The 27,845-nt window shown below is 46.5% G+C and overlaps 1 protein-coding gene across 4 annotated transcripts in view; it reads left to right on the top strand.

The window, feature by feature from the left end:
* Positions 1-27,845, top strand: part of AGAP1 (ArfGAP with GTPase domain, ankyrin repeat and PH domain 1) — a 507,675-nt gene that overhangs the window by 343,663 nt on the left and 136,167 nt on the right. For 3 of the 4 annotated variants that reach the window (XM_045560338.1, XM_045560336.1, XM_045560339.1), the window contains exon 12: positions 20,207-20,365. The exons of the other annotated variant lie outside the window; for it this stretch is intronic. In XM_045560338.1, the coding sequence (XP_045416294.1) occupies positions 20,207-20,365 (159 nt within the window). The remainder of the gene's footprint in view (positions 1-20,206; positions 20,366-27,845) is intronic. 4 annotated transcript variants of the gene reach the window in all.

The following is a 27,845-nucleotide window of genomic DNA, read 5'->3' as shown; positions in this document are numbered from 1 at the left end:
CACATTGTAGATTAAAGTTTAGAAACCTCATCCCTTCTGTGGCTGATGATTTCCGCTACACTTTTGGGTCCCGTGAATGCCAACAAACAAATGGTGGTGCTTTGAGTTGCAGCTACACAAACCAAGCATCTAGGCTGTCCCAGGGCTGGGGAGTTGAAAGTAGAGTTTTACACGTGAATGGACATTTAAGGGCCTTATAAAAAACACAAATTAACTGTTAAAGTATCAAGAAGTAACTGATTTCTCATAACTATGTATGTGAAAGTGGGAAAACTACTCAGAACAAGACTCAGAGGAAACCATTTGACCTATCTAAAATTGAAATCCTGGGCTGGGTATGGTGGCTATGACTGTAGTCTCAGCACTTTGGGAGGCCGAGGCAGGGGAGTCACTTGAGCCCAAGAGTTCAAGGCTGCAGTGAGCTAGGATCACACCCCTGCACTCCAGCCTGGGTGAGACCCCCATCTCTAAAAAAAACAAAAATAAAAATGTAAATCCTCTCAGTCTTAAATTTTAACTATCATCTGCCATTTTTTAATGCAACTTTAGTTGTTATTCTCTTTTAAAGGAGAATTTTTTCATTCAGGATTAAAGAAAGAGTATTTTCTCAAAATTTGATGTGTTTAGAAATCCTTGGCCTCTGTGTCCAGTGCAAGCCATTCAGAGTGTCATCGGTCACTTGCTTAAGAGTCTTTGCAAATGATGGCACTGTGGCCTCAACATTTCCGTGACTACTTTATCAGAGAAAAGGTATTAGAGACCCATTTGAGTCCTCCCACTGACAATCAGACTCCTTCACATATGGAATCCCTTCAAGAATTTTTGTTGTTTTTTCCAGTAAGAAAAGTCGCTTTCTTCTCTCCCACCTACATCCAGTCTTCTCACAACATTTCTTTTCTTCAGTAGTTTCTAGCATATGTCTCTGCCTCTCAAAGATGCTACGTTTTCCCTCTTCTGAAACGTTAAGTGCTTTTAAAGAGGGATGGTTCTGACTGCACGATTCTGTGGCGTAAATGATTTTGGTTGGCAAAAGTGGGGTGAGGAGAAAAAGTGAGAGTCTGGGGTCCTCTGTGCTGGGCTCCGCCGGGCGGTGTTAGGTCACGAGCTGGTTCTTCACCGCTGCGTTAGGCCCATTCTGCCCGTCTGTGTTGCAGGGCGTGGTGTCGGGTAAGGTAACGTCGAAGTGCTGGGAAAACGTGAAGTGTGACACAAATGCAAGCTGCAGCTACCAATTGAAATAAAAATCGTCTTTCTGCTGAAGGCAGCGTCAGTTCCTTCCCAAAAGGTTAGCAGGTGCTTTTGCGTGGTCTCCTGTGACCTGCTAGGCTTCATTCTAAGACTTCCCTGCAATCGCCCTCGCCAGGGTGGTGCTGGCGCTGGGGTGGGAGCAGAGGAAAGAAGTGCCCAAGAAAGAAAAAAAAAAATCTGTAGTGAATAAAAAGCTGAAGTCTTCTTTACTTTATTATGTTACATTATTTATTCATTTTTTCAAAAAATATCTATTGAGCACTGATTTTGTGCCAGGCAGTGTGCTGTGGACACGGAACCCCTGACCTCTGAGTTCCTGTGCAGGGCAGTCACCAGCTGATGTTCCACCTCCCCTTCTAGCCCGTCACATCACATCTACTCGTTTATTTATTTAGTGAGTTTCTTTTTTAATTGACAAATAAAAATAGTACATATTTATCATCACACCATGTTGTTTTAAAATATGTACACTTTGCAGAATGGCTACATTGAGCCATTTATGGAGCTTCTGAGCTTCTAATGTGTGCCAGCCACTGCCCTGAGCCCTGGGCTCACAGATGGGCAAGATGTGATTCCTACCCGCAAGAACCTTACCCTCCGGAGGGGCAGAAACAATGAGACACCTGCAGTGTGAGTGGCGGGCTGCAGCGGGCGGGCTTGGGGGAGTGTGAAGACCCAGCAATGATGTGGTTGATGGTGGATGGTGTGGTCGAGGGTCGGACCTGGCTCTAGCCCAGGAGGTGGGGCCAGGCCTCAGGGAACGGGGATGTCTGTGCTGAGTTTGAGAAGAGGATGAGGGAAGAGCTGCATATGTGAAAAAGTGTTGAATATGCAAGATTAGGATTTTGAACTTCCTAATCTTAAGATTTACGTTCTTTGGTGCTGAATGCCACTTGTCCTAAGGAAAATACAATGCGTGGTTATAAATAGAAAATACAACAGGCCCTGTAAACCGCAAGGGCCTCTCCATCGAGGGGGTGAGTTTTGTGTGCAGTGCTCGGTTTTGTTCTCTTTAAGACCCTTACTGTTGGGCAAATGAGAGAGTTTGGGACAGGGTTGAAATCCCTTTCCCATGGTCACACCGCTCGGTAGAGGACAGCACAGCTTTCCAACCCTCAGCCAGGTTAATGCCATGTCGGGAGCCTGTTTGATTGTCCCTTTTCTTTGGATGCTGAGCAGGGGTGTGGGCTAGGGGTGTGACATTAGCAGGACCAAGAGCAACTGTGGGAGAAGAAAATGCCTCATGGTCACAGCAGTGCTCGGGGACGTGGCACCCTGACTAAGCGCGCGGCGAGGTCATGGCAGGTGTCGGGAAGAGCGCACAGACCCTCAGATACCCGCTCCCTGTTGGTTTCTCAGCTTAATCCTCAGGTTATGTGGCTGAGCCGTGGGGGAGTTGCTTCCGTAAGGGGTGGTACTTCATTACAATATTGTGGGATTTAATCTGCATTGACCTCCCCTAAACATGAACATTAATCTATAAAATGACATGTTCTTTCTTGCTTAAGAAATTAAAGCTTTTGGGGATTTGAGGTTTTATCCTCTAAATTACTCTTTGGAAATTGAGTTTCCTGTATTTAAAATCATTATTCATAAAATGCTCTGTCATGTGAAGAATTCAGACACAGCAAATTTAACTGAAATAAGTCGATGCTACATTTAAGTGATGGACGTTTAGCTAAAAATAAGGTGTTAGTTATTTTAGAGCTATTTGCCAAAAAATTTAATATGCAACTTAACCTTATTCTTCACTCTCAACTGATTTGAATTCTCTGATTTTGTTTAGAGTTCTGGGTTAACTGGAGGCATTTGTTTCTTTTTATGTTTCCTTTTTGTAATTCATTATCTTTTTGTGATTGAATTAGATAAGTGTTTCATGCCTTCCCTTCTAGTAACTTTTTCATTCTCATAGACCTGGTATATGTATGTACCTGAATCTTTGTACGAAACACTTACTATGGCCTTAGAATCAATGTCCATAAGTGGAGTGACTCTATCAGTAGATAGAATCATTTGTAAGGTTCTTGATATATATTTCCAAATTAACTTCTAGAAAGGCTTTATATAAAATGCTCTTCCATCCATAAAGCAAGTGCCCATTTCACCACACACATTTGCTAGTGCTGTTATTAAGTAGTATTTTTAGAAGCTGTGCTAATCTGTGGAGCAATAAAAATACATCGAACTTTGTTTATTTGGAGATTTCTTCAATGAGTAGTGAAGGTGAACATCCCATGTGTATTGGCCATGTGTATTTCTCATGTTGTGATTGTTCAGAAGTATCCTTGGCCCATTTTTATGCTAGGATCCTATCTTTTTCTTATTGATATGTAAGAATTCTTTGTATATTTAGGATGTTAATACTTTATAATTTATTTTGTAGATAATCCCCCAGTTTATTATTTGCTTTTTAAATTTTGTGGTCTTATTTACAAGTCTAAGTTTCCCTCCTTTTTATTTATGATCAAATCATGCCTTTTACTTCTATGGTTTCTACTTTAAGCTATTTACAAAGTTTTTAATAATTCAGAAATTAGATCACAGTTCATATGCGCATATTTATAATTTTTACAGTATTTTTATTGTTCTTTTTTTTTTAATATATTTAACCACTACTCCACCTTTAATTTGTTTGGGCCTATTGTGTGTGACAGGACATCTAGTTAAATTTTTATTCAAGTAAATAACCAATTGTCCTTTTGCTCCTTCTTTTTTTCTTTCCCTGTTAATTCCATATGTCTCCTTTGTTGTACAACTAAATCATTTAATCAAACTGGCTGTTTCTGGGCTCTTGAATCTATTCCATTGAGCCGCTGTCACTGCATGGCCTCACCTTGTGTAGAGTATGGCTCAATTTATATCTGGTAGTATAACACGGTTTAATACTTATCTTCCAGCTTTTCTTGACTATTGCTACCCGCTTATTTTTTTCAAATGAACTTAAGAATAACTTGAAACGTGCTCCTGCCTGTCGTGACCTTAGTTGGCCTTGGTCTCAAGCTGTCAGTTAATTGTGTTGGAACTGACACCTTCACTGTGCTGAGCTCATCATGGGACACTATTCCTTCTCAGTTTATTCAAAGTTATTTTATACCCGCAGTAAAGTTTAGAGTTTTTCTTCATGTAGATCCTGGATGTGTCTTGTTAATCCACTCTGTTATGATTTTGGTGCATTGTGAGCCTAATCTTTTTGGAGGGTTGGGGTCTATTATCTCATTTAATTGGTAAGAAATAAGAAAGCTCCTAATTTTTATATTTTGTGTATCCAGCCGTCTGACCGAACTCTATTTGTTGTAATAGCTATTTGGATGTTTCTCTTGATTTTCTAGTATGCAGTCATAATGCATTGCATATTTCAAGTACTGTAATGCCTAACTGTATGTCAGCGGGGACTTTTCATTTCTGCCAACCAGTTCACTGACTCGGATACCTCATTGCGTTGCCTCTCATGCTGTTCATTTCCCGTGGTCGCTGAGTCCCCCATGCACCCATCCCTGATTAATACTCTGGAGGTTTGGGAGGGGGAGGAGCAGTGCAAAACTGTCCCTGTAGGAGCCTGACGCTCCAGTGAGGGTGGAGGAGTCAGAAGATAAACACACAAATAAGATCACTGTAGATTGTGATAAGTGCCAAAGGGACAAGTGGGGCAATTGGATAGGAAATTACCATGTGTGGAGGTGTTTTCTTATTCCTAGAATTGGGAAGTGGTTTGCCAGTATTGAAATAATGACTACATTTTACAGGTTAAAATGCTAAAAATGTGGTGATCTTAATGTCAGTTTTTGCCATGGGCTTTGGAAAGAGGAAGAAAAATGCATTGTCAAAGTTTGTGCCTTGTGTCGTACTGATAACTAAGCTCATGTCTCAATTCTGGATCAGTGCAGAGGAGCTGCGGGGCGGGGACTGGGGTATTGGCATCAGCCTACCCACAACCCCCTACATTGTCACATTGTCGGTCTAAACTGGAACCTACCGATCAGCATGGGCCACACACCTGCTCAGAGCACACAACCAGCCTTCTCATTCAGGAAGGAGTTGTCCAAGGCTGCAGAGAAGACCCCTTCATCTGCCTCATGGACCGACATGCTCTTATTCATAAATGTGAGTGGACAACCAAGATGAACAAAAAGGACAGTTGATTTCAGGAGAGGAAGTGTGACAATTTGGGGAGAGCAAATTTAAGAGGAACTTACAACTACCACCAGAAAGATTTAAAAGGTTACTTATCATACTAATAAAATGAAGCAAAGCAAAAAAGATTATATGAAAAGATTCTAGAAGAAAGAGTTCTTGGAAATTAAAGAAAAAAGACTGCAAAAATAAAAAATTCAATAGGTTAAATACCATGAAGGTGGCTAAAGACAATGCTGGTGATCAAAGATACAACAAAAGAAAATATACTAGAGGTGAACAAGGACATCTGAAGAGTCAAGTGTCAAGTTGGATGGGAGAAGGAAGCTCTGTAAAAATAAAAAGAAAATCCTAAAAAGCATCCACGATAAAAGAACAAGGTTACATACAGAGAAAGAAACCTGACAAACTGTAGATTTCTCAAGAGCAACACGGCATGCTTAAAGATAATGGAAATATTCCCTTCTAAGGACAAGTAATTTTGAACCTAGAAGCCTGTGCAAAACCTATTATCAATCAGATGAAGGTGAGAAAAAAAGGCGTCTTTAGATGACATACGGGGCTATGGGACATTTCCCTCTTAAGGGGTCTTTGAAAAAATTACTTAAGGATCTACTCCAGAAAAAAAAAAGACTACTCCAAAATATGTTTCTTTATGCAGGCCTGGTTAAATGCTGCCTTCCTCATCGAAGGTCACTCACTCCTTAGAACGTCCATGGCATTGTGCATTTCCACTCTTTTGGCACGGAAGCTACGTTGTCTTAACGTTGCCATTCTAATGGGGATCCACCAGAAGCCACATTTTGGAGAATCTACCCAACTTGAATTTCAAGTGTACTTCCAGAAAAGGAAGCAAAATGCCCAAGAGTATTTTCTGACACAAGTTTTTGGCAAGTCTGGCTTGGAAAAACTGTATCTACATATAACAGAATGCAGAATTGTATTAGCTCTGACAGTTATTTCAACATACTTGTATACTGCAGAAAATCATAATGGCCAAAGAGTAGGGGCTTCACAGTCAGAAACACTAAATTAATTTCCACCTCCCCCATCTTGGGGTCTTACGCATTTGTCCCTCTAAACCTCAGCTTCCCTATCTTTAAAGTGGGGAAATGGTGTCTACCTCTGTGTTCCAGTGAGAATAGCACACTGCACGCCTCTTAAAAGCTTGGCCCAGGATGACTTTTCAGAATTACATCATTAATGCATCATCATAGTTATGATAAAAGCAAGGAAGGGGGACAGAAATTATGTTTTGAATTAATTTTTCAAATGCAATAAAGCATCTCTATAGCCTTTGAGTAGACATGACAAACTCATATGGCTTAGAATCCATAAACCTGTGTTCCGCAGCAAACAGCATCGACTGTCATGGCAGTGGGGGGGGGCAGGCAGAAGAAACGCCCTTCGGGACTTTCGTGGATCTCCATGGAGCTGTCTGCTCCAGTTCTGTGTCCTGTGGTCACTTGATTCTATTAACTCCCGACTGTGACATTTTTGTTTTAGGATGAGAGAGATCTTCTCGTCTCTAAAGTGTGTCTTTGTTGGGTTTTTGCAACTATGGGCATGTTTTTATCCTAACCAGATTGATGCTTGGATCTTTGTAAAAGAAAACCTTTCCCCTTCTCCTCCACATCCCCCTCCCGCTGTAGGCCCCCCAGTGGTTGCGAAATATTAAAGCCTTCAGGAGGGTTGGAGCTGATTTTCCATGGGGGGGGTGGAGAGGCGGGGATGGCAAATGTGTTTGGAGTATTGAACTGCCGTTGACATCTAAAGCCTCAACCATGCTGTTTTCTCCACACTTCAGCAATCAGGACATCCAGCAAACCCATAAAAAAACCAAACTAATAGCATGAATATTCAGTGACCTAGAATACTAATTATTGTCATGAATATTAATGTGATCGGACTTGCCTTTTCCTCTCTTCTTTCTCCCTCGTCCTCTTTCTCCCTCTCTCCCTCTCTCTTTTTTTCCACTTAGCCAGCTCTAAAGATGGGTCATAATGAGAGCATTTAAGAGGGAGCGCTCTCCGCCGTGACAGGGACCGGGGTAATAAGGAGAGCTTGATTAACGCGGTGCACTTGGGGGAGAGATGAGAGGCTTCACGTGGGCCTGTTCGGGGGAGGCAATGAGGCACCGGCGGCTCTGTTGCTGCTCCCGGAGATTAATGAGGCCTAAGAGTGCATTAGGAACAGTGACAAAGGTTTGATCTAATGGGCTCAGTCATTTTTCCTTTGAGTGACAGACGCACAGAAGTAATTGGCTGTGCAGAATGGCAGCTCATTGGCGGTACTTAAGGATACATTATCCCCGTTGTGTGGCCCGCAGAGGCTGTTTATCAAAACTGCTCACACTGCACACGCAGAGTCGCGAAGCTGCTGTTACAGTGGTAATAGCTATTAAAAAAAAATAACGCGACATCAAAACTAGATCCGTTGTTGTCTCGTGGAAACAAAGTTTTTCTTTGTTTAGTTTCAAATGGTCTAGAAAACATTTTAATAACTCCGGAGTCTGTTCCGTGTCCAGGATGTGTGCTGCCAGTCCACGTGTGCTCGGTGGAACATGGTGGAACACCCGTGTCGGCCGTGGTCATCCGGGAAATTTCCCACACTTCGGACTTTGTTTACAACATTTAATTCTCTGATGTGTAAATTGGGTGCTTTTACTGAACACTCTTCTAGCAACTTGGTAGAATACTTGCAGAGAGAAGCCTTACTGGTTGAGAATTATTTTTCTGAAAAAAATCCCAAAATTAGTATCATGTGATATCTGCTTTTGCAAACCAAGTTTTATTGGAATCAATTGTGATAGCCATTTAATAATTGTCTTAGGAAAAAAATTAGTGGTTTGTGAGGTTCCTCTTAGACTAAAATTTCAGGAAGTTAGCTAAATCTGAAGTTAAAAGACACTGAAGCTAATATTTTATTGTATGTAAGAGCTGTATCATCTTCAGCTCCGATGAGAAATGCATTCTTAGACTGTTAGTTGTTTCGGTGTTTTTACATTTCTCCCACTGAGGGTTAGGCAAGTTTGTTTTCTCTTGTTTCCATCATTAAATTGTAAACTCTCCAAAGCATAGACCACTATTTCTATTTCTTTGTTATCCTCTTTCAGTTTCTTGACCTGGCAATTATTTTTTCATTAGGGAAATATTACCAAGTGTTACCCACTATATGAAATGTAAGTGGTAGATACTGAGGGTGAGATCAGTCGGCTTCCTTGAGAGCAATTCCTCCCTGGTCGCATGGGGGTCCGGATCCTTGGACAGTTCAAAAATAAGTGAGAATCATACTTCCAATTTAAGGAACCCTTCATGTATTTGAACTCTAAATGGAGTGTTGTTTTCTGTAAGAACTTAACAAAAGCAGCTTGATTCTCGATGATTTCGGCTCAAGACACAAGAGGGTGGTGCGGACACTGAGCCGCGCATCTCTGTGGCAGCAGGTGCACCTGGAAGTAAAAAGAGTTGCTTTGAGAACTTTTTCTTTTCCTCTCAAAAATGTGTGTGTTTGGTGAAGAACAGTGTTTCTGCTGTTGACACGGTGCTTTCGAGACAGTGGCCGGTCAGCAGGGGAGGAGCTGTAGGAAAGCAGCAGCGCTGGAAGGATCTCAGCTTTCGTCCCTGCCCTCAGCATGCGCCAGACCTAACCGAGCTCGGGCAAGCGCTCCGCCCTTCCGGGCTAGGGCCGGGTCTGCGACGTGCCCGCTTCCTACTGTCCCTTCCCACTTTCTACTGTCCCTTCCCACAGTGGCAGAGGAGAATGCTTCAGGGTGGTCATGATGTTTTTCCATCCCCAAACCTGTGGCCAATTGCCTGGTAGTGACCACTCAGGCTATGAACGTTTGTCTTTCTGGAATATTTCTAACAAGCGACAAAACCCAGAAACATTCTGACCGGCAAACAAGTAACCCACTTTGTGTCATCAGACTTCTGAGCAGGGGCTTCCTTAGTGCTCCATATTTTCTACGTCATTGCTCTATGCCGTCGTGTGAGATCATTTTGTAAGAGCTGGGAGGGAGAGAAAGAAGCAGAAGTGAGGACTTCTGAGGGTAGAGCCATGTGGCCACTGTGGCCTCCTGCCTGAAAGGGACCATAAAATGCAGTGACGACCAGAGAAGGCACCCCTGAAAACACTATGGAATCAAAATGGAATTTGTGTAAAAAGCATCTATTGTGTTTATCATATAAAGGAGAAAGAATGTTTTAAGGATGGAACCGTTGTGCATGGCAAATGAAGAGGCTGAACAAACAAAAAATCCTTAGTTTTATTCTCCATGTTTATAATGTTGCCATACGTCGTCATCACTGTACTGCGTATCACCAGTCCACGCAGCTCATACAAAGACATGGGTTGTGGCTGAGTGTGACACAGTGATGGTCTCTCCGTGAGCACCTTCAGGGTCAGTGGTAGCGAGTGTTCCTTAAGCAGATAAAAATGGGAAGGTAAGACGTCACTGTGCAAAACTCATTATTACAAAATCAGAATGAAATTAGTTATTTTCACATTTTAGGAAGTGACCGTGAACTGTCTAGTTCCAGGATTTTGAATTCTGAGCATGGCCACTTGGCTGTATGCAGTGGTGACTACATTTGCCATTGGTTCTGGGCTCTGTACTTTCTTTTTCTGTTCGGTGTTGAACTGTGTGGTTGGAAAAAGCAGACTGGCCTCTTGAGTAAATACTTAAACTTATTTCTACCTGTAATCACTTAAGTGAGAACTTACCTTCTGGTGTGCTTAGTATTTTATCTTGAATTGTGTCAAATGCCACATTGTGTCCATCCCCAAAATAGAGCAGCAACCCAGTGATGGGCTGTGAGCCGCGATTCTCGTTCTCCGGCTCATTGCCACCTGCTGCCAGGTGACGTCCTTCAGCTACTGCACGCGTCATATCCCCAGCACGTGGTTCCTTTGCTACCTCTCCTCCTTTCCTTTTATAAACTGTACCTTTAACATTGGCATGGCTCTAATCATCAGACCTTTAGAATTTTGGAAGACTGGGTGTTGTGGAGTCGGCCACAGCCCTAGAGCTTCACCGGCTGACATTAGGTTCTCCGCAAGCACTCACTGAGTGGAGGCCTGAGCCCCTGCGAAGCCATGGCAACGCCAGAACAAACAGACAGGAGGCAGACGACATGAGCGATTCACACATGAAAAGGCCCCATTACAAGAAAAACGTAAGGAAAATATTCAGACTCTAGATTTTAAAGACAAACAAAATTAGCAATATTCCATTTTAAGCGTTTGCTAAAAAATAAACTATAGAGAAAAGGAAAACCCACTGTTGATGAGATGAATAACAACTGGTATCTGCAGAGGCTTTGCGGTTTGCAGAGTGCTTTACATAATTTGATCATTATATTAACCACATGGGGCATATTATTATCATCATTATTATCACCATTTCTTTATTATTATCCATTTTACAAATTATGGACTGAATTGCTTTAAAGATGCCCAGGTTCCATCTTCTTTTAGCCACTGGTCATTAAGAAAGTTAATTGGCAACATTTATTATGAATCAGAAAGATACATATGCTGTTTGTCCCAGTAGTAACTTTTCTGAGAATTTATGCTAAGGAAAATTTAAAAGTAGAAGATGTCCTTTGCAGTGTTGTTTATGATAATGAGAAGTTAGAAACGACCAAAACTATATAAAAGTAGGAAAATGTTAGTATAAATTATCTACATTAAATCAATAAAATGTTACATATTTAAAATTATTTTGAAGATTATGTAACACGATAAGAGAATGGCAAGGAAGTTATCTTAACGAAGTGTAATATAAAATTACATCTTTTCTATGGTTATAACGAAGAAAAATATAAGCAAATATTCAATAACGAACTGATCTATCAGATGGGATTTTGTCATAATTGACATTATTGTTTATCTGTATAATTTTGCAAAATAAGTTTTAAGAAATTTATACAACAAAATAGAGTCCTGTTATTTTTTTCCTTGACATGATAATGAAAACAGGGAAAAATCAGAATAAAATGAACTATTTCCACATTTTAGGAAATAACCATGAACTATCTAAGTCCAGGATTTTGAATTCTGCACTTAGCCACATGCTGTATTTAGCAATAGTTGTTACATTTGTCATCGTGATTGGGTCTGGGCTCTACAGTCTTTTATCTTTGATAAACATAATGTGGAAAATACATAACCCCCAAAAAGTACAATGTAGGGAAACACCAGATTCGGGTCTCAGCAGCAGATGTGTTGAATTGTGCTGTTTACAGAGCACATATCACGGACGCAGGTCCTGCAGGCCTGCACGTTTAAGGTGCCGGATGTGTCCTTGGAAAAGATCCTCTTGGCCTGAAATCCTGGATGCCAAAAGCGGGGCAGATTTCCGGTGCAAACACTGACACAAGTGGGCCCTGCTCACGGGCCATCACTTGTATCTCACTCTTTATGATAGTGTTGTGAATTACATTCTTTTCGGGTTTATAATTAGAGGGCGGAACAGACAGCAAAGGCCTGGTCTGGAGAGACGTGACCATTCGGGTAGCCTCCCCCCCCTCCAGTTGCGATTCTGGGGAACCGGGTTTTCTCCACACACTCAGAACGGGGTGTGGCACAGCTGTGGGTTTGCAAGGCCGCTGCTCAGGCTGAGTTTTTGTAAGATTTGAAGCTATATGTGAACGCGACTGGACCTAAAAATCCGGATGTTTCTAGATTTTTCTCTGGATGTTTCTAAAGGTGAGGCCTCTGCGAGGAGAAGGGTGAGCTCCTATCGATCATGTTCGCATCATTATGATTTTTTTAAAGTTATATACAGTTCCACAATGGGGATAAATGTCTGTTTTACAGTCAGGTTCTCATAGAATTTTGGGGGGGTCCCCCCACAGTGTTTATGAAAGTTCAGTGTCACCTATTGCCAATAGTTCTGCACTTTCCAGGCTTATTTAACCAGCAAGGCAAATGCCAGGTCTCATTTTCCTACTTCAACCCTTTGCTGCAGTTAAGTCCATTTGTGAAGACAGACCAAAATTAGAAGGTGCCGTGAACAAAATTTTGTATTTTAAAGGAAATTATTGTTGAATCTTTATTTGAATGCTACGAAAAGTCATTTCAGAGTATGTTTTAAAAAATCAGAACAGGCTATTTTTAATGTAATAAGCCTATAGCTTAAAAGAGGAATTCTGTCTTTGATGTCATTTGGTGGATGAAAACATTCTTGTTCAATAGAAAACCAGCATCTTTTTCATGCTCATTTGAGATCAGATCAGGCAACATACTGATGCGCATTCAGATATAAATGCCATAGTCACTTTGAAATGCAAATTGTTTAAAGAAAAATAGCATATGGTGGAGGTAAGTACCTTTTCAAATCAACTCTTACACTTTAGGGATGTAAGTACAGCTAAAATTATTCTTTGGAAAGATCTGGCGCTTTTGACACATGGAAGCTTGCACTAATCAAGGCGGCCCAGTAAGCACACGCGCATATCCATATCAAGGAAGTGGCGCTGGGAGGACGTGGATTAGCATGGTAATGCGGCGCCCCCCGCCAGTCTGGGCGAGTGCCAGCTGATCCATGCATGCCGCACTGGAGGAAACGCTCGTTCGGAGTTCGCCAGGGGCCAGGTCGTCAACTGTGTATTTCATGGTATTGCAGATAATATTTGGGGGAAAACACCAGGACAAATGCCAAATAGGTCCTTTTGTGACTGCCTTTCTATGGAAGCTGGCATCCTGCCCTGTTTAGGGTTGAGCCACTCTTTAAGGACAATAAAACTGTAGACTTGCCCAAACCGATTCCATCTCTTATACTTCCTGACCTGACCTCTGCATTTAAAACCATTGAAATGACATTTTGTATCTTTTTTGGGTAAATTTTATTGATATACACGTAGAAAGTGCAAAATCCTAAGTTATAGCCAAGTGGACAGGTGGCCAGCAGCCCCCCAGGAAGCCCCCAGAGTCCCCTTCCCATTGCTGCCCACCGCCAACCCCACACACAGGTGTGATCCTCTGATTTCTCACTCTGGAAACAGTTCTGCCTGTTCCTGAGCGGGGTGCTAACAGTTGGGGCTCTCGTGTTCATCTTCTCTTGCTCTCTGTTCTGTTTGTGATGGTCATTGCTGTGGTGGCCCACGTCAGGAATCCGTCCCTGCTGGTGTGTGACTGTACCACGGCGCACCTGTGGCGGGTGGACATTTCCGTCATTCCCAGCCAGCGTGGAGCTGGCATGAACAATGCTGCTGTGGACATCCTTGCACATGCTTTTTGATGGATATGTTTATGTGCATCTGTCTGATTATCATCTGGAGGGTTGTGAAAGGCAAAGAATCTTGAGGGAGGAGAAATAGATTGGACTGGAAATGTCTAATGAAAGCTTTACGTCCCATGAGTCAATGAGAAGAGCAGTCTAGGTTGTCCTGGGAGAGTATAAGGTAGTATCTCCTCTTTCTACCTATCTTTGTCTGGATGGGTCTAGTTGCAATGTCTAAAATAAATCTGCAGTGTCCATGGAGTGTCTCCTGCACCTTCCAGCAGGGTGGGCTTCCTGCCCCTCATACTTTCTTGCAGTTCTTGCATTTTGGCTACATGTGGACCTGCCTGCTACCGTCTACCAGACCAGATTGTAGGTGTGCTGAGGCAAACCTTGGTTGTGCCCAGCACAGTAAGGGCTCAAGGCCGTGGGGCAGGGCACTCTGGAGGATCACTGTTGTAACAGATGGCAAGCCCTGGGCAGGGTTCAATTCTCCCTGTGAGCTAACAGGTCAGCCTGCCACAGGTTCGTGGGCGATGAGACTCTTGGGTCAAGACGAAGGACGGTTTATTGCAGCAGTAGCAGCCAGAGTATCGGCATCGTCATGTACTGCTTCCCCAAGCACCAGTTACTGCATGGTGACACCAGCACACAGTGGCTTCCATCGTAGGAGAAGAACCCCGAGCTTAGGAAAGCCCAGCCTCTTATAATGGGATGTCAGCAAGCCTGCCCTACCCCTGCCATGGACACTGACAGTCCCTTTATTATCCCAGACAGCAAAGGTCTGCCCTCCTCTGCAGGAAGACGCTATCCCTGTCATCCAAGTCTATCACTCTCTCGACATCTCTGAAAAGATGACAGAGAAAAAAAGGGTGCCATTGCCTGGACTCGGAAGCCGTGAAGAAGCTGAGACCTGTGCAGAGCTGTCTGCGGGCAGGAGGGTGGGGGGATGCACCGGCCGCAGGGAGACTGGAAGAGAGGCGGAGGGAAGGAGAGCGTGGAAGGACCCACCGCAAGGAGGCCGCTGCCGTGTCCTCATCCCCGGGGCAGGCAAGTGTCCCCTCGGCTCCTGTGAGCAACAGCTTCCTTTCAGGGCCTCTTGTCCACTGCCCCAACTTGAGTTTGGTGAGTTAGAATCAATTGTCAGACCCACTTCCTCCGCACCAGGAAAGAGGCGTGCTTGCAGAGAAAGAAATTCCCGCTATGGCACTAAGAGTTTTTCCACATCTAAAAGATCCCAGCTTTGTAGTTTATTCCTCAGACTCGCAAATGAAATTCTAAAGCAAAACAGGCATGTGTTTAGGGGGTCCCTAGCTGGGGACAGAATCAAGAGGCATTCTGTCTGGGCATTACTAGAGCCGGGGTCGGGGCAGGCTTGTCACAGACCCTGGCATTTCTGGTCTGTAGCTCCAGTGCTACTTACTAGCCATCGTGTACTTGAAACTCTTGTGGCTGGGTGGCAAGAGCTGGGATCTTCTCTTCAATGCACCTTTAGCTGTCAGGGGTAGGTGTAGGAATTCGACTTAGCTAACTAATACAGCAGCGGCAGAGCCAGGTGTCTTCACTGACGGTTGGTGGCCAGGTGGGCGTGGATCCCCAGCCCGTCAGCCTGACTGCGGGCACGGTGGCCCCCACGCAGGCGGGGCTGTCTCCAGCGGAGCCAGGCCTGGCCTCGTGGGTCTGGTGTGCTTCGGGCCGACCTTGACCGTGTCCGGAGCCGTGCTCAAGCGCACTTGAGTCCTGCCTGGGTGGTCTCCATGTCAAGATCTGCACCTCTCAGGCAATCAGACAAAGTCGTCGGCTTCTCCACAAGTGAGAGCTTGAGCTCCTCAGTCTTAATTAATAACTCCTTCACGTGAGAGGAATCACCATTCAGTGGAAACCGAGGCCCTCAAGTACTGTGAGCGAGGAGGAAGTGATTTTAAACAAAGCATCTCCCTTTTATGCTTAAAGATATTTTCAACAGTGTTGGAAACTCCTTGTGCAGCAGGTATTGTAGACACTCACGGAGAAAACACTGGCAGCAGGGACAGTATACTTGGCCAGTGAATTAGTGACAGTCATTCAAGAACAGTAATGAAATTACATGTTAGACTGTGTGTGTGTGTAAAGATAAGCATTAGAAATTATGACCTACTGTAATAAGACATGAAATGTATGCCATTATTAAAAATATTCCCTAAACTTTCGAGGGTTGCTTATTCCTTTGACTGATGGAGTTACCGAAACTAAGCGTAGACTGCCGGGACGTGGGAGCCCGGCCGGCACCGCTCACGCTGGGGGGGCTCCACGGCCCTGTGAAGCCCACATGACTGTCCCTTGTGCCGTGGTTCTGCCTCTGGGCCACTGGTTTGCCTCAGAGTCGAAGCGCATGTCTTCACGCATTTACATTCAAAGGCGAGTACCTGTTTCTGATCCCTCAACTGTATGTTTAGGGCGGAAACAATATTTCTTACCCTTCTTAACTTTTTTGCTTTCAGTTAAGCGGATATATGTGTGAATTGTCACAGAAAATACTTTTGTTTCCTTACATCAGGATTAGTTTGGTTTTTCCAGAAGAAAAATTTAACAGATAGAAAATAGAGTGAATGAGTATATGTGAAAGAGATTTGCTCTGTTAAAGGAAAACTGGAAATATTTTGTTTCTGAAATGAGACTCTTCCTATACATGTTTTTGAGAGGTTTTGTAACTCAAAATAAGCAAAGATCAGAAGCAGGGTGGGTGGGTTGCTGAGTGCGGTGGGTACAGGTAGAGGGCAGGTGTGAGCCCTGGAGACAGGGCTGTGGGTTCAGATCCCACAGAAAGATTGGGAGGTAGAGATGTCAACTCATGGTTTCCTAGCACACACAGAGGCCTGCGGTGCCAAATAGTCTCATTTTCCAAGTGATGCCAGAAACCATGGATTTTTAGATGAACTCTCCCAATTTAATTTGTCAACTAAGCGAAAATGCCGTCTGTGAGCTCAACCCAGACTCCAGGCTACGAGTCTGTGGATCTTATTTAACATTTTACTTTTATAACTGTGTGTCCATGTACACACCCTGATTTGGCCAGAATTCACTGGTGTAGTTTCTGTTTATTCCCACAATTGGGAATCGAGTGTGGCTGGGATAAGGGGACCCTCACAAGCTGTAGGGGTCAAAGCATCTGCTCTCTGTGGGAACCATGCACAGCTGTTTTAGATTCTTCCATCTGGACAGCAGGAGCGTGTGGTCCTCCCAGGAGGTTCTTCACCCCAGAGGTCCTAGTTTGGCTCCTTGGGGACCCTCCCAGAAGGCAGAAGGCAGGCTCTGAGCCATACCCCAGAGCTGCCCCACCAGCATCTTAACATATTGGACTCGTGTTTGAATTTCACTGGACAAACAGCCACAAATTCGGGAACCAGTGGACCAGCCACGTATCCATTAGCAGCAATAACCTGTTGTCTCTCAGTGCGTACGTTTTGAGGACTCCACCCCTTCCTTCTGCCTCGGTGTGATGTGTGGCCTTGAGGTGAAGAACTTACAAAAGTAAGATGAGTTCTTTATCACTTATCTCCCTCCGAACATTTTGCATGCCCCCTGCTTGAGTTTAGATGGATTTGGACATAACTACGTGCATGTTGATACTTGCTTCTAGAGTTTTATTTCAAGCAGTGAGTGATAGATGCACTACAGTGACTTCCTCTGCCTTTTAAAGGAAATTGTTTTAGAAGGTTTTTAGACTGGTTGTCCTCAGGGAACCACTCTCTAAGGGGAATGAGGATGGGAAGTGGCACTGTATTAAGTGACATATTGTCATCATCAAACCAAAGATGGATGGATGGATGGACAGAGAAATTATTTTTTGCTTTTCAGGTATTTGGACCTTATGTGCCAAAAGCTGGTATAAGATGAAGTTTGTGGACAGATTCCATAGTTGATAATGACTTGTCAGAGGTCGAAATGGGCATTATAGTGAGGAAGGAATTATCTCCTTGACATTCTAGCCACATGGCATGTGTCCCTGGAGGTGGGATGGGCTCAGAGGAGCCTGGCGTAGCGGTTGGTCACAGCAAAGGCAGTGTCTCATGTGTCTTGCATGTATCATCTCATTGTTCTTTTCCACGATTCTTTTTCCGCCTTTCCCATACTTTCACCCATAAACATGTTAGCAATGTCCTGAAGCCTCATTTGCCTGGAATTCAGGTGATGAAAGCAGGAACGGGCCAAGGGAGCTGGGAGCCACTCTTGGGAGGCACCAATTCCCCAAATGCTGCTTCAGTGGATGGGTATGTGGGGTCAGAGTCCCATGGGGAAGGGAAGATACGGAACAGTGCAGCAGCAGGGCTGGTGGAGGTAGTGCTGAGACCACCCAAGAGAGTGGGGGCACTCGAGCAAGGCTGCTGCTCAGGGAGGGAGCCCCGGCACAAACCCCCATCTCACTGCATTCCCACTGTGCTCCCTGTTGCTTGAGCCCAGTAAGAAGCCAGAAGGCGCTGGAGCTGTTGGGTGAATGCCGCTCATCTGGGTGCCTGCCCGGGAGGGAAGCGGGCCAGAGAAGGGGTGCAGCAGGGACACGGGGGGCACAGGCTGCAGGAGGAGACCCAGCCGTGCCCCTGCGGGTGGGAGCGTCTCGTGTGCTCTGCAGGGCTGCTGCCCACTGTGGGGTCTGAATGCCCTGTCATGATACGGACCTGGCCAAGGTGCCCCAGACCTATAGGACAGCTACGGGTTGGCCTCCATGGTGTCGCGTGGAGAATCTGGGAGGAACATGTAGTGCTCGCCTAGTGCCAGGCGCCTAGCCCACCTCCCACGGCTGCTGGAGGCTTGGTCCAGGCACAGGGGTGGGAGCATCAGCGCAGCCCTGTCACGCTGCGGTGGGACTCGGAGCAGCCCTGTGCGTTTCTAGGGTTCGGGCTCGTCCGAGCACTCAAATCAAGCTCTTAAAACATCAGAGCTGTGTGGGGTGTGGAAGGTGTGATGGGGGATAAGCGAACACCTGAGCTGGGGGCCGAGCCCTGAGCACCTTTGGTGACAGTGGTCCGTGGCGGTGCAGAGCTTTGGTTAGTTTCTGTTTCGTTTCAGTAGTTATTTTCTGGTTTGGGTACTCATTGTTTTCATTAACCTGAGCTCTGTAGCACGTCCACTCAAACTCCGACGTGCACACGGATTCCCTGGGGTCTCACGAAAAGGCAGGTGCTGGGATTCTGCATTTCTAACGCGCCCTGGCCACGCGCTGCTGGTGGTCCAAGGACCGCTCTCCGGCTGGGAAGATCTGTGGCCTTCCTGGGTGTCACTTGTGGCTCTTTTCTGGAACCAGCTAGACCATCTAGGAATCATTCCCCTCGTGACATTCAGAATGTACCCAGTCAGGCAGCAGCATAAAACAGGGATCTTTTTTTTTTAAGGTAGGAATGTATTTTTAAAAGCTAAACCCTTCCTTCTCATTAATCACTTATTTGTTGTACGGCTCGCACACCGCGCGTCGGGACGTGGTTTTGTGGCTCTCGATGCCGCACGGGACCACAATGAGGTCGCCTGTGTGAGGGGAGCCCTGGTTCCTACCCCTGGCTGCTCGCCGAACCACCTGAGTGCTTTTGAAAATGCATATTCTCCCCAGCCCCAGAGCTTCTGAATCAAAATCTGTAGTTTTTGAAGCCTCTATTTTTAAAAAGCTCCACGGGAAATTCTGGTAATTGGCCACATTTAGGAACGACTAATATGGCTGTGTATTTAAAATCCTGCAGTATGAAAAACTTCTGTTGAAACCGTTTAGAACTTAATTAGTTCTGAACTAAAACAATCGGAAGAAAGTTAAAAAAAAGTAAATAAAAAGCCCTAATACCTGTGAAGATCTGCATGTGGATCTTACTAACTAATTCCCCGGCAGCAAGGTGTGACTGGCTGGGCTTTAGAGAAAGGCACTTAATTATGTTTTTCAGTCTAAAATTGGTGTGACCAGATAATAATTCATTTTGATGCTGAGCAACTGATTCAAATCATTAAGTATACAATGGAATCATTTTTCATCACAGCCCATGTGCGCCATGAAGTCGCTGAGGTTATTTTTCCTCTGCTTAGTCTTTTCAAGGTTAAGAGTAAACTTACTGGTTTAAGGGTCTGTGTCCCCTCTGTGTGGTGTCTAGGGACTTTGATTAGTGTTGATCGTAAAGTATAGCTTCACCATGAAAATAATCCGCGGGCACTAGGCAGTGGACTCCCAATTGGTGATCGTTTCCAGTGCCATTGATAAGGTAACAGCGCCGGGCTCCTGTCTCGCCCTCTTGCCACCTGCCGGATGCTTTTCCCAGGACTGACGGGGTCTTTTGTCTTCACCTCCACGTGGTTTAGAGGTCACGGCTGGGCTGCGTGTCTTTGTTTGGGGTTGTTTTTTGTGCAGTCACCTGAGCATCAGCTTCCTTCACTTCGCTCTGTCAGGCACCGTCAAGATCGGCGTCACCCTTTTATTCCTCTTGAATGTTTTCTGTCTGTGGCTTCCACCGTCCGGGTAGGCAGGATGAGGGCGGCTCTCGGTGGTAAGGTACGTTGTGTGCCAGCACACAGGCCCCTAGACTGACGCGTGCTGGCTTCTGCGGTCCGCAGTCCGTCGTGGTGTTCACCTGACTTGTTTATTCCTAGGGAATGTCACTAGTGCATCTGGGTCTCAGATGGCAAGCGGCATCAGCCTGGTCTCCTTCAACAGCCGACCCGACGGCATGCACCAGCGCTCCTACTCAGTCTCCAGTGCCGACCAGTGGAGTGAGGCTACGGTCATTGCAAACTCGGCCATCAGCAGTGGTAAGAGGGGGCACAGCCCCACGGACCCGCGGCCACTTGAGCGTCCTCTGTTGTCAGCCAGGGGCTGGACGTGGTGCCCCACGCTCTCGTGCTCCACTCGGGGCACAGCACCTGCAGGGCCTCTGCAGCAGTGGGCACGTCTCGTCTTTCATCTGTGGAGCTGTCTCCCCACGTTATCTCATGTGTGTCTCTTTAGTGCAGGCGATAGACATTCCTCCCCATCTGACAGATCTGGAAATTGAGGCTGTGGACAGGGCAAGTGGCTTACCCAGAGTCACATGATACGGAGGTGGTGGAGCTGAGAAGTAACATCCAGTTTTATGTCCCTGATCACACTGCCCTGCACGGCGTGGCCTGTACTTACACTATTAGCGCACATTTTATATCGTTAGGGTTAATTCGTTCTCCTTGTCCATTTTCCAGAATCCCTGGCAGACCCTCTAAATTCCAGAGAGTCTCCTCTATAATCCCTCGGCCCTAGACTTCCTTCAGCATTTTTTTTTTCTCCGAAAAGTGTGGCCAGCTCCTTGGGAAACGAACGTGCACACTGGCAACTGTCTCGAAGTGTGTGCGAGAACATGAATTATGCAGCGTGGAGGGCACACTGGCAGGCTGCGGCGTGCTTTGCCTGTGGCATTTTGTCTATGGCCTGTTCACCGGTATTTAAAGGAATTCCCACTGTTGTATGTAATCCATCAGACAGGGTTTGAGAGTAATCTTAGCATAATTTGTTCTAATTAAAAGATTCAGCATCAGGTCTTCCCTGTAGACCCACCAGCTGCGGCAGCAGGACGTTTGCTTTGGGTAAACATCATCCTTATTTCCAGCTACTCCGCGCTCCTACGGCAGATGCTGCCACGCGAGAGCCTTAGAGGAAGACGTCCCTCGACCAAGCGAGCAGTGCGGTCAGGGCGGTGGCTCTAAGGCCGCCAGGGTAGCGCGGTGCTGGAGCAGCCTGCGGCTGGGGGCGAACCTCAGCGTCGCCTGCTGCGCCGGGCCCGGCCTGTTCCCATTTCCAGCCCCAGGGCTCCTGCCTCACCCAAAAGAAGACGCTTTGGCAGATAGCAAAGGTCTGCCTGCAGCCTCCTCTCTGCCTTTCATCTGCAATCGTGGGGATACCTTGGGAACCCCAGTGAAGGGGATTTCAAGTCATTGTAAATTAACCTGCTACAGTTTACGCCCTTCGTAACCTTGCCTGCCCCAGAAGGCCTGGTCCACCTTTCCTCAGCCCCCGTGTGCTTCAGCCACAGCCCGCACCAGCCGACCCGGCAGCCGTGAGCGGCAGCCCTTACCTCCGCGACCTCTGTTTTCTCATCTGTTCAGTGGACACGTTCTCCCTCCCTTGAGTAGTCATTAGCCATGTGGCACGACATGTGGTATGTGGCTTTCTTTACCGAATATCAACTATTAACATTATCAAGGTTACTTTTTTAGGAAGAGCAAGTAGTTCACATATTTAATTATTTTGTTATCAAATACTTTAAAATACTGATTATGAATCAGTATTGCTAGTAAGGTTTATTTCTGTCACCGCCTTCCTGTGAAGGTGCCACACACACAGCCAGGTTTGAGGGCGTGGGGAGCTCCAGGCCCGGCCTCCTAGAGCTGGTGCGTGTGTGACATGGACGAGTCCCTGCCTTGCCAGGCAGCTTCTGTGTTCTAAGGCTTTCCTCCTTGCAGAACCACTGAGGCACCACACAGTCTGATCAGAGTGACGGCAGTTGGGTTCTATGCCTTTTGTGCTACAGGAATTACATCCAGGAAGGGGGACTTGAAGAACAAGTTCCTAAAAGCAATGGTTACCCCGAATCCTTGCCTCCTACTCTCAGAATGTTTTTATAGAAAAGGCATTTGAAGTAGCATATTAATCTAAAATCCATTTATACAAATTTTCCTTTTGCACACTTCTCTCTCTCTGATAAAGACTCATTGGGTAACTTTTCCTCTACAGCTCTTTGTGTCTGGCGCTACATGTATACAGTAGGCGTTTCTACACCACCAAATCTTGACTCCTTTATTTCTAGACCCTCGGTTGGGTGGGAAGTCTCCTTCCACGGAAGTGGACTGCGTCGGTCTGTCCTCGAGTATTTCTGCAGTGCCCGTATGAGAGTGAAGTCACCTACATTTGGATGCTGTTTTTATATTTACAAAGCAAGTTCTTGTCTGTTAACACACATGGGTGTCCATTAAAGACCAGGGTGTGCCCTGACCTCACAGATCTTGAACCCTGAACGCAAGAGAAAAGGAACACGAGTGCGTGCAGGAGTGTGTGCCCACCCCGACCCCACCCCAGGAGTCAGCCCGCCAGCACCCTGGGTGGGGCCGTAGGGAAAGCCCAGGGCTAACTGCGCAGGGAGCTTAGGACTGATAGAGTTAATCAAGGAAAACTTCCCTAAGAGAATCAAACTTGAGCAGTGGTTAAAGAACCAGATGGATTTTTTTGTGCAAAACAGCAGGAGGAAGTTATTATAAGCACTGGGGCAACGTGGACAAAGACTCGAAGAGGAGGGAAGGCAAGTGGAGCAGCGGAGGATCCTCGGCGCGGTGGACGGTGTTGGCTGGGGCACCGCACAGCGCGGAGAGACGAGAAGAGATGAGCATGGAGAGGCCAACATGGCCAAACTGGCATCTTATTTTAAGACTCAGAGCTGACATTTTAAAGAACAAAGATCCGGAAAGACAATAGAGTGGCGCACGGACGGACGTATGATTCCTGCGGTTGTGCAGGGAACTTCCTTGATGCCTCCATTTCCTGAGGACTGATTCACGTCATACCCAAAATATTTTGGAAAAGGGAAACGATGATAGTAATATTAATAATAGTGAGTTAGTATTTACTGAGGGCTTGACGTGGATGATCTCATCCTGTCATCATACAGGCGATCCTGCCGTTAGCTCCATTTCACAGGTGAGGAGATTCCGGCACAGAAGGGTTGGATGTTGCTCGTCCAAAGTCACGTCCTGGTAACTTGCCTGACTCCAGGCCTCACTCTCCATCGCTGCTTCTCAGGGTGTGCTTCTTGGACGGCAGCGGCAGCCCCTGGGAACTGCTTGGAAATGCACATTCTTGGGCCCCATTCCAGACCCAGAATCCAAAGCTCAGGTGACAGGACCCAGCAGCCGTGAATTACCAAGCCCCCTGTGGGATCACGTTGCACGTCAAGGTTTGAGAACTGCTCCTCTAAATCCTGCTTCCCAGAGTGTGGCCCGCAGACCCGAGGGCATCTGACAGCTCCTGAGACTCGGCTAGAAATGCAGAGCCCCAGGCTCCAGCCCGGCCTGCTGGATACAGCCCGTCTGCCCGAGCCAAGGTGCTGTCCCAGCCTCCCTCTGTTAGCACCAGCCTTGCCTTCAGCGCGTGGACCTGGCAAGTGGCCCCAGACGTTTCCAGTGAACGCCAGGGCACGGGATCTGATGGACAACTTCAAGAAAACGTGTTTACGCACGGATTTCAAGACCTCAACTTTGGCATAAACATTCCCTACAGTGCTTGGAAAATAATCACAAAAGAAGCAAACATGATTAAGGGCTTTCTGTCACGCTTTTTCTTTTTAAGTGGCAGTTGATACATGCTCCCTCCCTTCTTTTTTTAATCATTTTGTCTCCGCCCCCCACCCAGTCTCTGGTTTGGATTTCAGAATTGTACAAGGCTTGCTCTGCGCCAGCAGCGGGACTGGGGGAGGCCAGGCAGCCTCTGTGAATAGAGTGCCCACGTATTGGCGTGCAGGCCTTCCCGTTGCCGCTCACTTCCATGGTGAAGCATAGTAATAACAACAACATTAGGATTCAGTGTTTCTTCGCCCCCTTGTCCACCCTAAATTAAGACTTTGGCTCCATAGAAGTCTTCAAAGTCTTCCTCTCTAGACACACTGGTACCCCCAGGGTTTCTGTCTTTCAAGCCGCCATGAGCGACTCCTAATTAGATAAATTCCTTTGTAGTGGGCAACCTACAAAACAGGAGGTGCTGGTTAAATTAAGGGGTGAAGAAAAGAAGACCCCACTCTGTGAAACGGAGTGCCCCCTGCTTTATGACTACTACTGTTGTAAGGTTTTACATCTGAGTACCTGAGGTTTAAAATTAAATGTCTAATGTAATTTGGCGTTGCTAACATGAGACCCACATCTGCCCTTAGAGAAAATCCAGACAGCTCGGTTCAGGGTTTCAAATTGCCGTCTGCCAGCTCGCGAGCCGCACTGAGGATTAGATCCCTCTTACGCTGAGTACCACATGCTGCTCGGCGTAATTTTTTAAATGCAGAAACATATTCATCTTGAGCTTCTGCATTGAAAAAGGCTGTTCCAGGAATACATGAAAAATTAATTTTTTTACATTTTTTCTCACTCTCCTAAGTGTTTGACAGAAGTAATTTTTGCAGCAAGAGAGAATAAAAACTGGTGGCTGTAAATTCCTGTCCTGGAACCTCTTGTGTAGATTCTTTATGGACCCAGAATTGATCTACATGTCAGATCCTGTTGTGGTTTAAACTGTTTATCACTGTAATGGCAGCGGTGAGCCCGTGAACACCAACTTATAATCCCGGTGAAAGAAATTGGTGTGTGCAGTCAATGAAGGGGCAGCTTAGGTTTATTGATAGATTCAGAACAATTATCTCTGCAACAACTATTGGCTGAGGGTTTTCCTGAATCTTATTGGAAGACTGCAATTTTTTTTTGATTAATCATTTTCTCTATAGGTAATTTTCTCCAGAAGTGTTAGCCAAGAGTTAGCATCACTGTGAGTAGCAGAGGCTCTAGGGGGTCATTTGTAGCATACCTGGTTGTCATACCTCACTTCAAGGCAGGATGCATTTTTAGACGCATCACACCTGTGCTGAGGGACAAAGCTGATGCCGCGGCCCGTGCATTTGTCTGCCTGCCGACCTGAGTGTCTGGGCGAGCCTGGCCAGCCCCCCCCCCCACTGTCTCCTACAAGGGCCAGCCTTGGCTGCGGCCTCAGCCGTGGCTGTTGCTGTTGTCGTGGCAGCCACCTCCCTCCACCTCTGGACTGTCAAGTTGTTCTGATGGCTCCACCCCTTCCCTGATTGCTTCAATCCAGCCGTTTATCTTCTGCCACGCTGACCAGCCATCACTGTTAATATTGCATCTCTTCACATGACTCTTCCGTGAGCTCTTCAACCTCCCCTCACCCTGCCTCCCCCAGGCCACCATGCGGCCTCGTCAGCACCGAGCACTGACACCGTATTCATCCTTCACTCTTCCACATGGAAGATGTGCGTCACACCTACACGTGTGTGAGTGTATGTGCATGCGCACACATGTGCTTCGGTCCATGTTTCCTTCTAACCATCTCATCGTGTGTCTTCCCACTAGACACTGTGGTTATGGGACAGCCAATCCCGAATTGAAAGCATTTGAGTTTTTGCTGTCAGATATTTTTTCCCATTAAAAATTTTTGCATGGCTGTTTTAGTGATGGGGGTTAGAAACATGAGTTTCCATCTTGGAAGCTGTCTGTCCTGCACTTCCTTTCATTGCTCCCATCCCAGAGCCAACCCAAGAAGGGTCGGCAGCCCTGCGTTTGAGACCAAAAAATTTCCAGCCAACACGCCGTAGCTGTGGTTTCCCAGGATACTGACTGTCAGTTCATCAGTTTTAGTTTTTATATTTTGAGCATTTTTTGCTCTCCTTGGATGTTATGCTGACAATTTTAGGACATGACCAGGAGGTGGTAGTAGTGTGACACTACTGGTCTCTGACCAGGAGGCTTAATTTATAGGAGGATTTTAATTGGCTGGGGGTGGGGGGCGGGGAAGTACCTGTGCCTCCTGCCTCCCTTGTCATGGGCTTCCTGTCTCATGCTCGTGCCCCGAGAATCATCATCTCTGTCTGATGACTGCGGTTCAAAAAGGCTGAGAAACTGAGACCACACTTGTAATAATTAGCCGCAATTCAGACCCAGGTCTTTCTGGTTTCAAAGCGTATAGTCTTCGCCTCTGCTGTTTTTTCAAAGGAGACATGGATGCTTAGTATTAAAACATTGTATCATACAATTTATTTGTCTTTTTATAGCACTTGCTTTTCAAGGAAATACATTATAATATGGATGTGCATTCTCTCCCCTCACCGATCCCGAAGTTTCCTTTATCAGTTCCTCCCAAATCTTGGCCGGCCTTCAAAGCACATTCCCTGGGGTTTGTCCTCACCCTCAGCTCAGCCTGGTGTTAAAGGGCCCTGGGCTCTCATCTCTCAAAGCCGGGCCTCCTTGTCTCGCCGCCGGGGGCTGGTCCGCTCTCCAGGCTGGCCGGCCTAATTAAAAGAGTGGCCCCGGTTCCCTCTGTGCGCAGAGCCTGCTTTCCTCTCTCTGCGTGAGGCCAGGAGGAAGCAGGAGCGTCCTAGGGTGACTGGACACGGGGGGTGAAAGGTGGTTTTTTCCTCCCAATCAGAACATTGTAACTCTGCTTCGCTCCTTCCGATCGGCTATTTTCAGCAGCAGCTGCTGACCAGGAGAAACTGCCGTCAGGGCTGCCTGGCGAGCAGAGCGGGGCCGTGGCTGGCGTGACTGAAGGCAGCCACCCTCTCGTCACTGAGGCAGGGATCTGGACATCGTTGTGAACAGATGGCAGAGCAGGGCTGCTGCCGGGGCACCTGGGCCGGCTTCTTTGCCTCCCGGCCCTCAGTGTGTCTTCACCTGGACCAGTGCGTCTCAACCAGTGGGGACTCTGTCCTCCAAGGGGACATTTGTGACACTTCTGTTTGTCACATGGGGGAAGAGAATGCTACTGGCATCTGGTGGGGAGAAGCCACGGTTGCTGCTGAGTATCCCGCAGTGCAGAGAAGAGCCCGCTGCAACCGAGAGTTATTCGGCCCCAAATGTCAGGAGTGCCGCAGCCAGGAAGCCCTGATCTAGACTGTGGCCCTGTGGCCCCTTCCAGCTGCCCCTGCTGCCTTGCTCCATGAACTAAATGAGGACCCTTCCCAAAGAAATGGAAACCGGTTTCCTTTTCCAAGAAAGTTACTGGGGCCACCCCAAGTCCATGCCTTGTCCACAGGGTGCTTTCAACACGGCTCCCCAGACCGTCCACCCCGGCTTGGGGGCACAGCCAGCCCCAGGCAGTCCTGTGCTGCTACCAGTGATGACAGTCGTGGCAGTCGTTGAACACTTGCTGCTTGCTGGGCAAGGGACCCCACAAGATGAGGGCTAATGTGACTCCCGTTTTATGCAAGCACACGGAGGTAGAGGGCAGTTATGCTTAGCGCACCAGGTCAGTGGTCAAGGCTGGATTCAAACAGGCTGTGTCTTAACTGTCACTCAGCTGTTCCCTCAGTCACTCTCCCAGCTGCCCCCAAGCGCGTGGCAGGGGTCAGACAAACCCTGCAGGGGATCTGTCTGCTGCTCCTGTGAGGACACGGAGGGTAAGGGCATCAGACGTGTGGACGACACACGTTGAGAGACATAATCTAAATCTAAATCTCCAGATTGAGAGACTACAAAATGGGTTGAAACTAACAAAGTGAAACCT

Source organism: Lemur catta, chromosome 8 (assembly GCF_020740605.2).
Source record: "Lemur catta isolate mLemCat1 chromosome 8, mLemCat1.pri, whole genome shotgun sequence".
Taxonomy (NCBI): domain Eukaryota; kingdom Metazoa; phylum Chordata; class Mammalia; order Primates; family Lemuridae; genus Lemur; species Lemur catta.
Note: the sequence above shows the minus strand (reverse complement) of the source record. Positions and strands in the feature narration are given on the sequence as shown.